At 36.2% G+C, this 17,827-nt stretch overlaps 1 protein-coding gene across 1 annotated transcript in view; it reads right to left on the bottom strand.

Moving 5' to 3' along the window:
• Positions 1–11,095: 11,095 nt before the first annotated feature.
• IFIH1 (interferon induced with helicase C domain 1) overlaps positions 11,096–17,827 on the bottom strand; it is a 52,625-nt gene continuing 45,893 nt past the window's right edge. The window contains exons 12-16 of the mRNA XM_081051419.1: positions 17,372–17,521; positions 15,738–15,899; positions 12,333–12,523; positions 11,723–11,816; positions 11,096–11,611 (exon numbers count right to left, since the gene is read on the bottom strand). Of these exons, the coding sequence (XP_080907545.1) occupies positions 11,432–11,611; positions 11,723–11,816; positions 12,333–12,523; positions 15,738–15,899; positions 17,372–17,521 (777 nt within the window). The 3' untranslated portion in view covers positions 11,096–11,431. The remainder of the gene's footprint in view (positions 11,612–11,722; positions 11,817–12,332; positions 12,524–15,737; positions 15,900–17,371; positions 17,522–17,827) is intronic.

Genomic DNA, 17,827 nt, shown 5'->3' on the forward strand with positions numbered 1-17,827 from the left:
AGATTACCAGCTATATATGAAAAGTATCTGATTTATGGATTAGTAAAATGAGAGTTAGTTGAACTCCATGTCTACTTTTGACATTCTAATTCATGAAATTTCAATGAATGCATAATCTAATCAATCATGTGTCCCATTCTGATAATTTCTATAGCAACTTGTAATTTAAAATATACTGTATATAAATATTGGAATATTATAACTAATTATAAGAGCAATAATTTGATTAAATTTTAGAAATACTAGAGATCTAGCAAAAAAATCTTTGTGAGGTTCATGTGTCAGAATTGTGAAACTATTTTTTTACAAGTGTTTTGCCATGCTCATGGTAGATTTATATATTGTCATGCAGGGTCTCTAGTCCTGCTCCCTACACAAGAATGCACGATATGGAGAGGCCAGAAAGGAACACCCACGGAGCCATAGATAGGGGAGTCATATCACTATATTCTCGCTGGCGGCTGGGTTAGAGACACAGGAGGTGGGAGCCACACAGTCTGCAACCTGCCGCCCGCTTCTCTGACAACAAACCAACCAATCCCTCTTGCTAACTGCAATCCACACTTGTAGCTTAGCCACGACAGTTATATCAGTGGCTAATGGTTATGGCTGATGGCCAACTAGTCACAGCTGATGGCGATCTACTACCCGCACCTTTCCACGTGAGGCTGAGAGCCTGGAAATCGCCCTTTGGGACTCTGTCCCCACGTATATCTACGGTGATAGATAACCTGGTGTACTAATCAATTTGAATGGCAAAACTAAGCTGATGTAATCAAGAAGCTGTATGGGAATCTGTGGGCTCTGAAAAGCCTGTGGGGCTGTGTGGGGACAGAGCTAGGTGTGCAGTTTCCAGGCTCTCGGCCTCACGTGGAAAGGTGCTGGCTCAGGTAGTAAATGGCCATCAACTGTGATTGGATGGCCATCAGCTGTGGCTAGTTGGCAGTCAGCTGTAACCAGTGAGGCATTGGCCACTAATATAACTGCCGTGGCTATACTAGCAGCAAATGGGAGCTAGCAAGAAGATGGTGGCTGAGCTAGCAAGCGCGGATTGCAGTTAGTATGGCGGATTGCAGCTAGCAAGTGAGGTTGGTTGACAGACAGAAGTGGACAGTAGGTTGCAGATAGTGTGGCTCCTGCTTCCTGTGTCTCCAACCCGGCAGCCTGTGAGAATATAGTGGTGTGACTCTCCTATCTATGGCTCCGTGGGTGTTTCTTTTTGGCCTCACCATATCCTGTGTTCTTGTGCGGGGAGCGAGAGCTGAGACTCCGTATGACACCCTGCACGACAGGCTATGTGGACCATTAGGCAGCTGAGGGATTGGTGTTTCCTCTAATCGGCACAAACTCTAATGCACCAAGTTCTCCCTTTCACGCTGGAGGAGCCCTTCTTTGCCAGGCTCATGCTGATGCCCTATCACAGAGGAGGGTGAAGAGATTATTCTCAAGAGATACACCTCTAGGGAAGTGGAGGAGGCAGGATGGGGCAGAGGGAGATGCTGACCCACTGTAGAATTGTAGGAGACTTCAGTCTACCCTACAGGAACTTCAAGAGCTGAGATGGTCCTTCACCGGCATCCTAAATGAGTAAAGGGGGACAAGCTTGTATCCCTTCATCAGGCATTTGGCTTTGGGCCACTCTCAAGGGGGCATGCTTTAGGGGTGGCGGTTTCCCACAGCCTAATGATAATACCCAGCAAGAGAGGCAGCTGTGAATTGTCAGCAGCCATACTCCCAGGCACAAGGGGGTGGGGTCTTGGCTCTGCAGGGGAAATTAGGGCAGAGAACCAGGGTGTCCATTATGTATTCTCACAAGTAATTCTCTTATCAGATATAAACATATGCACAGCCAGGAAGGTAAAAAGATGTCAGAGAATGAAGAGAAAATAAGATAATTCAAAGTTAGGTAACAACTTGAAAGAAGAAAATTAAAACTTTATGTTGAGACCTAATTTTATCTATGTCTTTCTTAAAAAATAAAATGACTGGAATTGCACTATCCATTGCAGTGGCCACTAGCCTATGTGTCTATCGAACATTTGAAATGTGGCACGTCCAAACTGAGATGTGGTAGAAGTATAGAATACATACCAAATTTTGGAGATTTAATAGGAAAAAAATAATGTCAAATCTCATTAATAATTTTTAAATAGTGGTACCTTGGTCTTCGAATGTAATCCATGAGCTCTGAAACATTCGAAAACAGCCAACAGCTAGGCCTCAGGCTCTTGCACTCAGGCGAAGCCGTGTGAGATATTTGACTTCTGAGTCGTGTTCAAAAACCAAAGTATTTACTTCCATTCCTACGGCATTCATACGGTTTACAGCATTCATAAACCAAAATGTTCATCAACAGAGATGTTTGAAAACCGAGGTACTACTGTACTGATAACATCAATACAGTATTTTTATTATATTGAGTTTAATAAAATAAGTTATTAAAAGTTATATCATCTGTTTCTTTTAACTTTTCTAATATAGCTATTGGCAAATTTTCAATGGGTTGTATGTATCACACTATAGTTTTATTGGACAGAGTTTATCTAGAATAATCTTAAAGTCTGACAAAAATATCATTATCTTAGGCCATAATAGCCTAAGAAAGAGCAGCACTGGAAAAGGCCATAGAAGGGGGAGCGAAGAAATATTTTCATATTTTTTTCATATTCTCCGAAACTCACTTCCTTTCCCTGACTAGAAAGGTAATACATTCTAGAATAGAAATAGAATAGAAAATACATTCTGTCCTGTTTCTAAATTATTTGGTTACAGAATTGGTCAAAGGCATGTGTGTCATTCCCTGTGTGAAACACAGTGCTTACACAGAAGATTGGTTGGATATTTGGGAATTAAAGGTTTACTTTATTCACAAATCAAGAGATTCTGACTCATTTTAAAACTTGTTCTCAAGACAAAGGACTTGTATTCACCACAGCTGAGTGATCAGTGTGGGTGGACCAGGAAACAGCTGGGACCCAGTGATCAAGTTCTTGGGTGCAATGAAATGGTGACTCCCACATGCCAGGGACATGGCCACATGTGGCATTAGATGATGACCAAGCAGAAATGAGTCATACTGAGAGCAAAAATAAGGTAAAGAAATTACTTGTATTTGTTTTTATCACCAACTGTCCTTTGCTTTTGTATTTATTCTGTTTATTGCCATCAATTCCATGACAGCCATATTTTCCCCAGCTTGTGATTTTATTTCATCCAGAAGCATTCATTTCTTCCATTCTTACTGCCAATAACCAAATCCAGATTTTCATCACCTCAGCCTGAATGACTGCAACCAGCTCCTTCCTTGATCTTTTTGCTTCGTGTTTTACTCTTTAATATAATTTAGCTTGCTAACTCCTTATAGGTATCTTTCTAAAACATGTTACTCCACTGCTCAATAAATTAGAATGACTTTGTATTGGTTACACAGTCAAGCTCAGATTCAGTATGGCATTCCAATAGATAAGCAAAATGTTTATTTTTCTTCTTCCTTCTTCCTCATTACCTCCATTTAAAATACACTTCCTCTCTTTTATCTTTTTAAAATTATTTTAAAGAAATATAAATTGAATATCTAATATACACAAAGTATTATTCAAATTCCTTATTCACGTTACTTCAGAAGCTTTTTTTTTAATTGATCCCTGATTTTCTCATGATACAATACCTACAATTTGTATACAACACAATTGTATATTTATTTATTTATTTTCTGATAATTTTATGCCTACAATCATTGACTTCTCAATAAATTTATCTCCCCAAGGTCAGAGACTGCATCTTATACCTCAAATCAGAAAAGGAAATTAATATTTATTGAACACTTTCTTTGTGCCAGTCGCTGTAAAGTATGTTTAACATTTGTTTTCTGGAATTCTCTGCATCCACTTTTCCTGTGTGTGCTTTTCCTTCATCATTTCCATATTGTCCCGCCAGACCGCCCTGACACCTGATGCCAAATAACAATCAATTCAAGTATGCAAACTGCAGATTTACTGGTGTTTGGGGACAATGATGGTGGAATTTCCATGGGTAATTTCTACTTGGGCTGCAGCTTTCTGTGTTGTTCCTGAGACTGTCTCTCTCTCTTCAACATTTTCTCCCTTCCTCTCTAGCTCTTTCTAACTGATCCTGTTTTATGCAAAACAGTCTAGCTATCTGTTTGATTAATTACCCATGGAGCCCTAAAAAGGCCTCATATTCAAAACCAAACACACCGGGTGGGGGGATGTTCCAAAACAAAGATGGTTCTCTCTCTCTGAGAGGTATTCCAGTTTTAAGTAACTATTTTCTCTGTAACATATATATTCTCGTTTAATCCTCTCTCTCTCTCTCTCTCTATATATATATATATATATTCTCGTTTAATCCTCTAAGCAATTCATTTCATGGTCTCTCACATGAGATAGAAATTTTTGGTTCTGCTACTGGCATTATAAAATTGGTTGTTTGGATTCAGAAAATGAAACCATCTAGTTATAAAATACATTCTGTCCTGTTTCTAAATTATTTGGTTACAGAATTGGTCAAAGGCATGTGAGTCATGCCTTGTGTGAAATACAGTACTTACACAGAAGATTGGTTGAATATTTGAAAATTACAACTTCTTCTGTACCCTTATATTTCTTTAGATATTATTGTGTGAGCCTGAGTTCAATCTGGTGGGAGAAACCACAAAGTAATATGAATAGGTAAATTTAGTATAAGTAATTATTAACCATAATGGTGTTGCAGTAATAGGATTAGCTAATAAGAAGTAAAAAGAACTCTAAAGAATGTAGAGGGCAGCCAAATTGCTCAGTTGGTTAGAGCGCAAGCTCTGAGCAGCAAGGTTACCGGTTCAATTTCTGCATGAGATGGTGGGCTGTGCCCCAACTAAGATTGAAAACGGCAACTGGCATTGCAGCTGAGCTGCAGCCTCCACAACCAGATTCAAGGACAACGACTTGGAGCTGATGAGCCCTGGAGAAATACACTGTTCCCCAGTAAAATAAAATAAAAGAAAACAAAAAATAAAAGAATGTAGAAACAGCAGGCATACGAAGCAGCCACTTCTCTTGCACTTGAGAATCAGACCTTGTGAGAGAGGACAATCAGAGGTTACTGAAAGCACAGATACTGCTGTGGTGCCTCCAGAATTTGCCAGATGTCTGCCTTTTGGAGCTTGCTAGAAATGTGCCCTTTGGGTGGCAAGGAAAGCTGCCCAGGAGGTGTCTTCCTGGAGGCACTCTACACAAAACCTCACTTCCTGAGAAGATGCAGTTGCTGGCCACTGAGTATTGCTGGCTGCCATGCAAGACCCTGGTGCTGGAGAAACCCACAAGAACTATAGGGACTGTATGCTGGAGAGAAACAACCAACACTGCAGAAGCTTGCCAAACAAGCAAACCAGAAACAGGAGGCAAAATTCTTTCTTTCTGCACTCTCTAGCACCTGGACTTTTTAATGTCATGCCATGTTTGCCATGCTAACAAGGCAAAAATAGTTAAAGGGCCCAGATGCATGCTTAAGGAAAAGGGGAAAAGGTTGAATTTGAAGATTAGAGGCAATAAATTGATAAATGGCACTGTTATTTTCTGATGTTTCAGGGACTAAAAATGTTAGTATGCATATTCGCAAAAGTTTCCCACTTCCCAATGCACATTTCTAAGGTGGAAAAATCATTTGTGGTTCAGGCATCCATCAAGCCTGGGATAAGGAACACAGAGAGAAAAGGAAATGAACACAGTAAAATCATCTTGATTTCCTTTGTAAAAGGAAGAGACTGGAAGAAAGAGTAGGAGAGATAAAAAGTGACACAAGATGATTTTAGGGAGGTAATGTTAAGGAGTTTTGATAAGAGTAAAAGAGGTTGTGAAGTAGTTCTAATACACCATGAACAGTTCTTTGGGAAAGACAGAGTCAAAAATTCTTGAAAATTTTTGTATAATATGTAATTTCCCTTTAAACTTCTGCATGTCACAAATATTTAAATTACTTTTTAAATTAATCTGGATGTTGACGTGAGGTTTGTTCTAAATACAACCCCATGCTGAAAGAAGCCACAAATAGGACCAGCTTTATTTGGATTACACTGACCATAACATTTTAAAGCTTTTTTAAGTCCATCAAATTTTTTAAACATTCAGATTTTTTCTCTTTTACATACCAAAAAGTAAATATAACAAAACTTAGTCTAATATCTTACACATAAATATTTATTAAATCATTGGTTCTACATTTATCATTTCCAATTCAGTCAGTCCTAATGCTGCCTAGAAGTTCTCCTATTAGTTTCTAATTAATCATTTCTCCTTCCTCAAACCATGTTTAAAAATCTTTATTATTTTCCTTATGTCCCCATGTCCATTTTTTATTTCCTTCTAAAACCCTTACAGAGGTGTTGAATCTTATTAATACTAGTTTAACTATTTTATGATTATTTAGGTAAACAGAATTTGTAATATTTTATTACAATCAAATATTATGATATCTACAAAATTATCTCAACCTTATTATACACTTTACATCAAAAAATATTTTATTCTAAACATAGAATGACTTTTCCTTTTCTCATTAGAAGTCATCACAACCATATTTTATGGTGAAATTCTTTTATGGATTATCACATGTTATCCTTTTTTTAAATCTCTACACTCTTCATCCTTGACATCCCAACCCTCAAGATGGCATTACCCCAGAAAAGACTTTGAGAAATCTCCTGGACACAATCCAAAGCAATCTTCTATTGTCCATCACTGTTGAAAGTGATATCTCCATCCCTCTCTTATTGCACTGATCACCATCTTCCATATATTATTGATATTTATGAGCATGGCTAATTTCTGTAAGTGAATCCTAAAAGCAAGATCCTTATTTTACTCATTATTGAGTAAATGATCCTTATTATTGAGTAAGAAATCTTGTGGGCAAGATCCTTATTTTACTCACTGCTCTCTGCGCATAAAAAAACAGTACCTTACAAATAGTAGGACTTTAAAATATTTTATGTTTTTCATCAAATATTGAAAATACGAAGGAAATAATTGGTCATTTATTATATGTATGTATATTACTCAGTTAAATTTATTTTTCCTTCTTCCCTTCTCATTTGTCTATGTATTTTCGGGAATCTTTTTAATTAATTAATTTTAATTTAGATTAATTTAGATTTAATCATTAATTTAATCATTAATTTAGATTTAAAAATTATGAACTAATAGAGCTCACCACTGTCCAATTTCATCTTTAAATGAGATGCTTATGGAATGCTTAAATTCATGTAAAGAGGCACTTGGTATACCGTATAGAAAATATCTAAAACTTATAAAAATTTTCTCTCATGCCTTCTATATGTATTTCATATTTTATAACCCATGACCTGAAAATAAAAAAAAATTAGGGATTTAGAAACAAATAAAAGACAACCACTATTTATGCAGGACAAAAATTATCTCTCTCTCTCTCTCTCTCTCTCTCTCAATTGCTGACCAGGACACAACTGTATATCATTCTTGAAGATGAAGACAGAATGGAATTAAAATTGTATCTACATAGTAGACCCAGTTAAGTCTTATACTCACTTAATAAATAAGTGTTGATTTGTGTATTTATCTTGATACTTATGTTTTTATTGTGCCTATAGAAGATCTAGACATTAAATCCTCCCTCTAGCTACACTGAATACATATTTATGGTGATCATGTTTTGTTACAGCTACTACTTATTTCTTGGGATAAGCCATCTATGCTAAACATTGGATGTGAGGCTCCAATACTGTATATATCCTACTTACTATCACACACACGTAAGTTTAAAATTTCCCATTGTTATGCTATAGCTATAGCTGTGCTAGAACTGCTGCTGTTTTCTGTCAACTCCTATTATTACACTCTGTGTATTAATTCCTACCAAGTGCCAATTGCTAGGTATGTGCCATGCAATATCCAAATTCTCATGGTAGTCCCTCAAGTCGGTATTAATTCCCTATAGTTTTAGAGAGATTAAGTGACTTGCTCATGTTACAAAGCCAGTGAGGATACAAACCCAAGTTTATCTCACTTCATTGTCTACCCATAAAAACAAAAATATAAAATTGTATCTTTTTTATGACTAATTTTTTAAAAAATCACAAACTGGAGAAGACAGAAATTTATAGTCATTCCAAATTAACTTCATAACTCTTAGAAGGGAATAAAATAATTTTATTTTTTTCTCTTATTGCTATGACTCATGTAATTGTTTACCAGATTTTGGAAACATGTACTTTACTATGCTCAGCGTGAGTGAATGTTACTTTCCCTGTATGTTCTCTCCATTCTAGTTCTGAAAACGTGAACTATGATATGAGAGCTGTTGGGAAGTGACACATGGGTTTTGTCTTTGAAGAACATACAGGATGTCTGCTGAAGAGGTGGCAAAGAAGGCCTTCTAACCATGTGCAAAGGCCCATGTTTGAGAACAGATCAAGGTGACAAGAAAAGACTGTAGCAAGAGCATATGGCAGAAAATGTCAATAATATGCACTAAGCAATTCACTTTGGGGTTGAACACTGCTAATATTTTCTCGCTCTCTAATTGTTCTGTCCCATCACCCCATAAGTATATTCAGAGTCTCTTATACCTTAAAAAGCAATATTGATGAGAAACTCCAAATTTTTTTTGGTTTTACGTTCAATTGAATTGAAAATACCAGACACCTTTTCCCTAAGGCACAACACTCTGATATAGGAACTATTAAGTTGCAGAGAAAAAAATATTCACCACTCTTATAGGGTTTTTCATTTTCAGCAATTGCTTATGGCATGCACTAATCACCTTTGGAAAACCATTTCTTATTCATTTTTGCGTTGCCTCAATGTCTTACATTCAAGATATTTGTATAAAATGTAAGTTACCGTGCTTTAATTTCCTATGGTTTGAAACGATCTCAAACTTTTGATATAAAATTTTACATGTCTTATCCACAGGTTGGCTTGAAAATGCATGTTCTAAAATTTCCTAACAATTCAGGCCTTCAAACCTGCCTTGAAACATATGACTGTAGGCAGTGTAACTGTCCTATGAGACCTCTGCAATGTCCTTTAACAGATATGAGCTACCTGATTCATAGGTGTAACGTACTCAGCAAGTATTAGATAAGGTCTGAAAATGAAAGCAGCCAGGGAGCCAGATGCAGGGACTATGAAAATGTTGGAGTTGTAAGAGGGCTTTGATATCATTTAATCCAATCTCTCATTTTCCAGGATAGGAAACACAGGCCCTATGTGATGAGCTTACCCAATTAACTAAAGGTTTTGTAGGTACTGAAACTCAGGAATTCCAACTTCAGGCCGATGTATACATGTCACGAGCGTATTCTGTAAATGATCCTAAAATATTGTGAGTATTAAATGTTCAATATCAATCAAATCCAATAATTATTACAATTGTTTTTGAATGAAATATATGTACCACAGTTTGAGTTTTTAGGTACTGTCACATATTAAGTTTTATACTATTTGAAACATGTATTTTAAAAATTTGAAGTAAAAGTAGCACTTTGTTATTAAAAAAAAATACTGGAAAACATGATGAAAAAACCTGGTATTTGTTGACACCTTAAAAACAGTCTACATGTGTTCCGGTAGCACAGTTAGCTATTTTATGCATTTGGTTTCTTGCATAGTTTCCAAATGTTTTAGAAGACAGCAATACTTTATGTGGCATCAGCTGGAGTTTTAAAAAGTATTTTAAGAATACCACAATCTTCTTTTGCCTTCTTGCATTCCCAAGAGCCCTGATTGGCTAATATTTATCTTTGATTAGACTTACCAAGATTTAAAGTGACTGTTAGATTGAATTTAATTAATTCATCAAAACCACAGAAGATTTTCTTTTGCTCCCTCCAACACTTTATTTCTCTTTAGTCATAGGAGGTAACTGTTACCGTAGACCAGAACATCTGTGAACCTGGAGAGTGGGGGTTAAAATGATCAGTTGTGGCTTTGTCTCAATCACGTGGGTCTTCCATGCCAAAAGAGGCTTCTTGTCTACTGTGAGAATGTTCTGAAGTGCTGGACCCTGTATCTATCTCCAAATGGTCTAACTTAGTTCAGAAACACTGAAAATGTCATGCCCACAAAGAGGTTACTCTTCTGCCTGCTGCTAGGAAGGAGTAAAAGCAGACATTTCTTCTTTATTCTCTAATAACATTCAGCATCTGCTCCTTGCTAAATCCTATATGAACGCTGGACATCTCCATTGACACAGGTAATCTTGTAGGTATTAATAACTAGTCTGGATTTAGCCACCATTCCTGTTGTTAGGTAACTTTTTAACATGGTGTTATGTTCATGGAAGGAAAGCTTAAGCCATCTGATGCTGCTTTTTAATAATATCTTGCCTTTTATAGTGCTTTGTATTTTTCAAAGTGCTCTCATTTTTCATATGTGTGTGTATATGCATATATATATGTATATGTATATATATATATATATATATATATATATATATATATATATATATATGTATATATATCATTTAGTTGCAAAAACTGGGCAAGTGGTATGGGAGGCAGAATTCTAAGATGGCCTCCAAGATTTCTGCTTGCTGCTGTATATGCTCTGAAAACTACCCTCACATTGAGTGTGGGCAGGACCTGTGAACAGGATGAGATAGTCACCCCTGTGATTACAATTAAGAGTTTGATCTTAGCAGACTTGAGAGAGAGGGATTCTCCTGCTGGCCTTGAAAAAGCAATAGTTGTGCTGTGAAAGAACCATGTGGTGAGGGCGGCCCTAGGACCCCAGTGATCCCCAGTGGACAGTTAACAAGAAACCAGGAATCCCAATCTAAAACTGCAAGGAAACAAGAGCCAACAACCTGAAAGAGATTGGAAGTGATTCTTTCTGAGTGCATCCAGATGAGAAAATCATCTGGCTGACACCTTGATGTTAACTTCTGAGACCCTGAGAAAGGACCCTGCCCAGACCTCTGAGCTACACAATATGTGCAATAATAAATGGCTGTTGTTTGAAGCCATTAAGTTTGTGATAATTAGTTATGCAACAATAGAAAACTAATAAAAGCAAAGGCAGATAATATTATAACCATTGCACCAATAAAGAGACTGATTCAGAAAGATGAATTGATTTGCTTAATTTTATTCTGAAAATTGGTGACAGGGCTGTAGTACCTTAGATTCTTATTTATATTCCAGCATTTTTTCCCACAGTACTCCACATTACTGCTCCACATGAATGAGTGTTAGGTATTGGTAGATTTTCTTTACCCCTACCCATAAACAAAATGAATAATTGAAAGCATGATATACTGTCATCCTCTATACAACTCATCTCAGAGTAAAGCAATTATTTTATTCTCACATCAGTTCATTAGTATAATAAAAACATCAATCAAATTATATTAAGTGTTAAGTTGATAATATTTTAAAAGAATCTTGAACCAAATGTTAATCTTCATCACTATAGAAACAATACTGTGAATAGTCAAGATCAGGAAATGTGATAGGTAATTCTACCCACTTTTTGTATTGTTTCTTTGTTGAACTATTTTTGAAAACCACTACAAAATTTTTTATTTTGAGACAAGGAAAATCTAAGGCTTTGTGCACCATCATTGTTCCCCAAGCCTGGAAAACAAAAGAGAGAATGAGGGGAAAAATTAAATGCACATTCAATTAGAATTCCTTTTGGTCAAAGTAAGAATAACCCAAGTAAGAATAAATCCAAAACTCACTTACTTGGGCACAAGTTTTGCAGATAATCTCACCATTTGTTTGATAGTCTGCAAACTTCTTTTGCAGTGCTTTATTTTCTCTCACAACGTAGAGTTCCCTAAAATTATCAAGGAGTAAGAAACATTCCTGAGAATTAGCAAAGAACCAATACACAGCCCATGGGGGTACGTTGTTGAACTTGATGCTCATCCACATGCATGTATTATCCCACACCTCTTTCTTCTCTCCCTCCTCCCCCCGGCTCTGCAGATCTTCAGGCAGATGTCCCTTTCATGGGCACTTCTCAAAGGGCATGTTGCGTTTTATAACTTCTTTAAAGCTTGTCGATTACTTTAACTGGATTTAAGTTGTTCAAAACTTTAAGAAGAAATATGAGCATACACAAATTGATGTGCCTTGGATCAAAATGGTTTTGGGTCTTATACTTCTCCCTCCCTGCCTCAGTGCAGTATATTTGAAAAATAGACATTTGAAATAGAGATATAATTGGGAGCTAAAAGAGGGGAAGTTCTGAAAAATAATAAATTTAATTTGTACTATTTTGGAAGAACATTTTAGTATAACCTGTTCAGCTCTTATAAAGAAACTTAAAATGGAGTCTTCCTGGACGTACTTGAATTCTGGTGTCATATTGACATGGTGCATTTTCTCAATTACGTGGATATGGTCTCCAGAGCAGGCGAGCACACTACAATTTTTGCAGACAAAATTTATTAATGATGGGTTGTCCTTGAAATGCTTTGTAGTATTTCTCTTGATTTTCATTTTATTTTCCATTATACTTTGTATCTGTAATTCCAAAATCTGCATCGAGAAAAGAATATTCAATGTTTTTTTTTTCATAGTTTCACTTAAGTAAATCTCCTTGAGTTCAGAGACTTTAGATAGTCAGGAAAATATACTTTTGGCCCATGGTCTAGAAATAAAAATAATGAGGCAATGGCCAACAAAGAATTTAGTACATAAACCTTTCGATATTCATGGAAATGTGGAACCTTCAAATAACAGCCCATTCTGTATTAGAAAAGTTCTATTGTGAGAAAGTCCTTAGCAATATTCAACAAGACAACGCCCCCTCTAACTACCCCCTGCTACTTTTAATTCTGCCTCATAAAATAAATCTAAACTTCCATATGAATTTCTTTAAAGAACTAAACACTGTTATTATAGTATTCATAGTCTTCTCTTATCTATGCTAAGCCCCCGTTTATTTTATTTTTCCTCATATGTTACAATTTCCAGACCTTTTGCTATTTTAACAAATCTCTTCAATGAAATCTCTTCACGTTTATTGCAGAAACTACGAGTTTCCCATCATTATCCATTCTTCCTAAGAACAGAACTACAATTTTATTCTGGGTAGACATATGTCAGCTAAATGATTATATATTTCTAAACCAGTGGTCAATGAAACTTAAGAAAATGTTAAGTGGTATTTCCAGAAAGGTTCCTTACATATCAGATAGCTGGCATGTGTACGTTTTGCTTTTATCATCTTTTTCATCTTTCCTGCCTAGAATGGGAATGTGGCAGCTGAAATTCTAAAAGCTATCATTGACCTTCTGAGTAGAAGCCAAATACTAAAAGGGCAGAGAGCAGAAAGCGAGAGAGAAGAGGCCTGGGGTCCTCGTGACTTCATGGAACTATCATATGAATCTAGGTTGCCCGCATTCTTTATGTGAGAGAATAGGCCCTTACTCCATGTATTCAGACTCTGTGACTAGAGGCAAAACTTACTTCATAGCAGAAATAAACTAGTTCATGAAAGATACAAAACATGAACTAGCGACTGGCCAGTTCTCACACCTATCCAACTTCACAGTAGAAAATCCTGGTTCTTGAATAATTTACTTCCAAACTAAAACTCTTGTAAATGACAGTTATGGTATATTGTGGAGGAAACCATTGTTTTCCTTAAGACCTGGGGGATTTTTCAGTAAAAGTAAATCATCAGTGCTGACCAAAGCTGAATGGCCCATCTTTGGCTCTTGCCTCTCTGTTTTAGGCCTTGATTCGGGGCAGCCATATTCAGCACTGAAAAGAGAACAAAACCTTGCAAGCAAAGTGACAAGCTATCGAATAGTTTAATCAGAGATGTACAAAGTCTAATTTCTTATGTAAATTATAACAATACAACAAATTGAAGTGTTCGTTCCCCTAACAGTTTAATTAGGTTGTTCTTGTAAGATATTTATGGTTTAGTGAACTGATTAAAAGATGATTTGGCCTAGATTCACATACTACATATGGACAATTAAGACACACCTATGAGTGTGACAGGAAAAATAAAAGTAAAACCCAGGTCAGAGTATGAATATGTAACCAGGACACCAGAAACTAAAAGATTGGCTTTAAAATTGTAAAGCATATGAAACAGAAGAACAAAAACATGAAATGAAATTATTATAAATAGATAGAAGGCACAGCTACATCAGTCTAAGTCCAAATAAAATGTAATAATGTAGCAAAATTGTTGAGTTAATGTCAGGGAAACAGTTTAAGATCTTCATTTTAAGATCACCTATATGTCAGCTCTCACCATTTATTTGTGGTTACCTGAACATTGAGTAAATGAGGATTCTCAAATCAGAAGAAAGGAGTGCTGTGACCTAGTAGCAATGTCTGCTGGAGGCTTTGAACAGAGTGGCATGTGCCCCACGTCATTACCAGCCTTGCTCTGAGTTCATCCACCTGGAGTAATTTTAGGAGGGCATATCACTCAGTCAAAGGAGACCTGAAAAGGTAGTCCATTCTGGGTCCCCCAAAGGGGTTGTGTCTTGTTCTAGAGATTATCTGGAAAAAATGAACTCACAAACTCCAGCGATTTTTCAAGAGTTTACCCAATACAACTAGTTTTGAAACATCAATTTTTGAAAACACCTATTTGATTTCACTCATTTAGAACATTAAATGTAAGGCAATAACTTTCCAGTGTCATTATTTGGCCACACATGTTTGATTTGACACCACAAAATGTTTAGATTGCCTTATATTTAAATGGGGTTTTAAAAAATAAGTTTGTATAGAAACCTGGCCAGGAAACCTTGGAGTTGGTTATAGCACAACGCACACCAATTTGAAAGCATCCCTTTCATGAAACTCTATTTAGGGTACAGCCAATTCCAATGTTAAGAAACTAACATTCACACCCATATGCAAGGGTGTGAATTTTCTTCTAAATGGATTGTTTGCTATTATAGTACTTACAGGCTTTACTTCAATGGTATGGGGGATTTCCTAAATATTGTAGAAATACTTTCTTCCTTCACTGCATTCTTCTCATCACTCAAATAACTTTATGTTAGTAAATTGAGATGCAGCTAGATGACATAATATGTATTTTCTTTCCATCCCAGATTTATTCTTAGTGTCACCCCCTCTAAGAGGTCTTCCCAACTACACAGTCTAGTGATTACTATTCTAGTGACTTATTCCACATCGTCTTATTCTAATTCTCCAGCACTTATCTCCATGTGATATATTTCTTGCTTTATTTCTGTTTATTGTTTCTTTTCCTCAAATCTCACCGTGTACACACTAGAATATAAGCTTCACGCAGCAGAGGTCTATCTGTGTTGTTTGCCTTCATATTCTTTGTTTCTAGAGCATTCCATCTCACACAGGATGCATTTCATAAATATTTCTGGAATAATAATAATAATAATAATAATAATAATAATAAAAATGTGCCTGTACCAACAGATTGGACCAAACAAAAATTACCAGGTTGGGTTGACTAGGTGAGTTGCACTCATCTTTCCAGATCAAGGGCAGCTTAAACTATATTATCAAAGTTCATGGTTGGTTCCATTGAAATTGCTCCCTGATCATTTCTGCCTGCTATGACTCTTAAGTCTTTGTATGTGAATCTGAACTAAGCACAGCTCATAAAACTGGAACATACGTATACTTCAGTAGAATTTCTGTCTGGAGACAGACTCAGCCACAAAGATATCAATGGCAACCACATGCAGCCATTTTAAAGTGAAAACTAAATTCAGACAGCCAAAAACAATACCTTATGGGCATACTCCTGTGGATTCATATTTTGAACACGGTTTATAGCTTTATACATCATTTTCTCTCGAAAATCATTAACTATCTCACGTTCAACAACTCCTGAGCCACTGTGGGCAACCAGGACATAGGTGCTCTCATCTGCTCTGGCTCGACCACGGGCCTAAGAACAGAAAGAAATCATGTAAATGAAGCGCTGTTCTTTGCTGTGAACTCTCCCATTTTTGTCCTCGAATGATATCTGTTGCTCCGTGTCCCAGGCTTCAAATGATCTCTTTATTCTCAGTAAAGTTAATTAGTATCTATTCCTTATAAATCAGTCATTTAAAATTCAAAATGCATTTTAATGCATGTTATTGAGTGATGATGGTCAGGCCCTCACACCAGCCCTCAAAAGCCTCAATAACACAATACTATCCTGTCTAGCCTTTTTGCTCCCCAGGGCCCCTCTCTCAAATCCTGGGAACCATCATCAGTGATTTGGACTATGGGAGCCCCACGGTCCCGACCCCACCCCCACATACTAGGAGTGATGAATGGGGAGAATGGGCATCTCTGACCTTGATACCAGGGTTGTGGAGAGTGCAATTCTGTTACGGGCATCCTACATTGGATTTTCAGCACATTTTCCCATGAAAACATGCTCACCATGGTAATAAATTTCTATAGTTCTCTTTATAAAGTGATATTTAGGTACATTTTGAGTAACACAAAATTGTGTGGCCTGGCCCAGGAAATTAACTATCAACCATAATATCTTCATGAAAAATGCTTTCTGAGTAACAAACAATTAACAAATCAACTCTTGAAATACAATTACTTCCTAAGTTGGTGACAGTCTGGTTATCCTGGTCTTCCATGACCTGCCTTCCATTCAATAATGTAATTTAAAATATTAAAAAAAATTATTTAGTTAATTTTATAGAAATAATAGTATATCTATTAATCAGCACGACTCCTGCACATGTGCAACAAAAGGTAAAAATTATATTGTTAACATAGTGTAGGTAAGAGATAAAGTAAAATTGAATGAAAACTGCAACATTTCACTATATTTTTCTTTTTGTGTATGTATGTCTGTCCCGCACCCACCCACCACTATATCATTATGAAAAATTTCAAACATAACAAAAGTTGAAAGAATAAGGGAGGAAACTGCAGAAATAGCAGGGCTCCCGTCCTAAGGTTTGGCGTGTTACTTTGTCAGATATTTGTGGGATGCTGTTCTGTAGATTCCTGGTCCACCTGGGGACTCACAGACATCTCGGGAATAAAGAGGCCTATTTTGACTCTTACAGATGGGGTCAGTGTCATGTTCCTAAAAAGTCTTTGGACACAGAAATAACAACAAGAGTTGTTTAAAAATACAACAGGTATCTGGTTGTCATATGAATTAAACAACAATTTTATAAAAGGCAGTAGTGCACAGCTCTTCAAGATTTCTCTTTTTTTTACTGAGTTATAATTGACATAATAGACATGATAATTCAATATTTGTATAATTGTGAAATGATTTCTCTGTTAGTAGGAAAACAGCTATATTTTAAGAACCATGGGTACTATTTTACTAAAATAAAACAATTAAAATAAGGACACGAAATAAAAAAAGTAACATATTCGAGTATTTGAATGTACCTGGACCATGGCTATTTCATTAGTGACGAGACCATAACGAATAATGATATTACATTCTTTAATATCCAGACCTTCTTCTGCCACTGTGGTAGCAATAAGCAGATTAATTTTTCCTGTGCGAAATTTACTAATGACTTCTTTTTGTTCATTCTGCAAAAAACATTTTAATACATCAAATTTTGTGATGCTAAACACATTAAAATCTTCTAATTAGGAAAAGAAATAACAAACTGCAACTGGTCAGTGTAAATCAAAGGATTAGATCATACACGGATTTGGTGCCATCTGTTTTTGTCATTGAACAAAGACATGATGGTGAGACATTTGATTTCCAATCTGGGATCATCACACAATAACAAAAATATTTCCATCCTCTAGTCTGGAAGTGGAAAGATCATCATTTATCTCAAGGAAATAAATTAATGGGCAACTTGGGAGGAAGAAAGGAGAAGATGA

This window comes from Rhinolophus hipposideros (assembly GCF_964194185.1).
Source record: "Rhinolophus hipposideros genome assembly, chromosome: 6".
NCBI lineage: Eukaryota > Metazoa > Chordata > Mammalia > Chiroptera > Rhinolophidae > Rhinolophus > Rhinolophus hipposideros.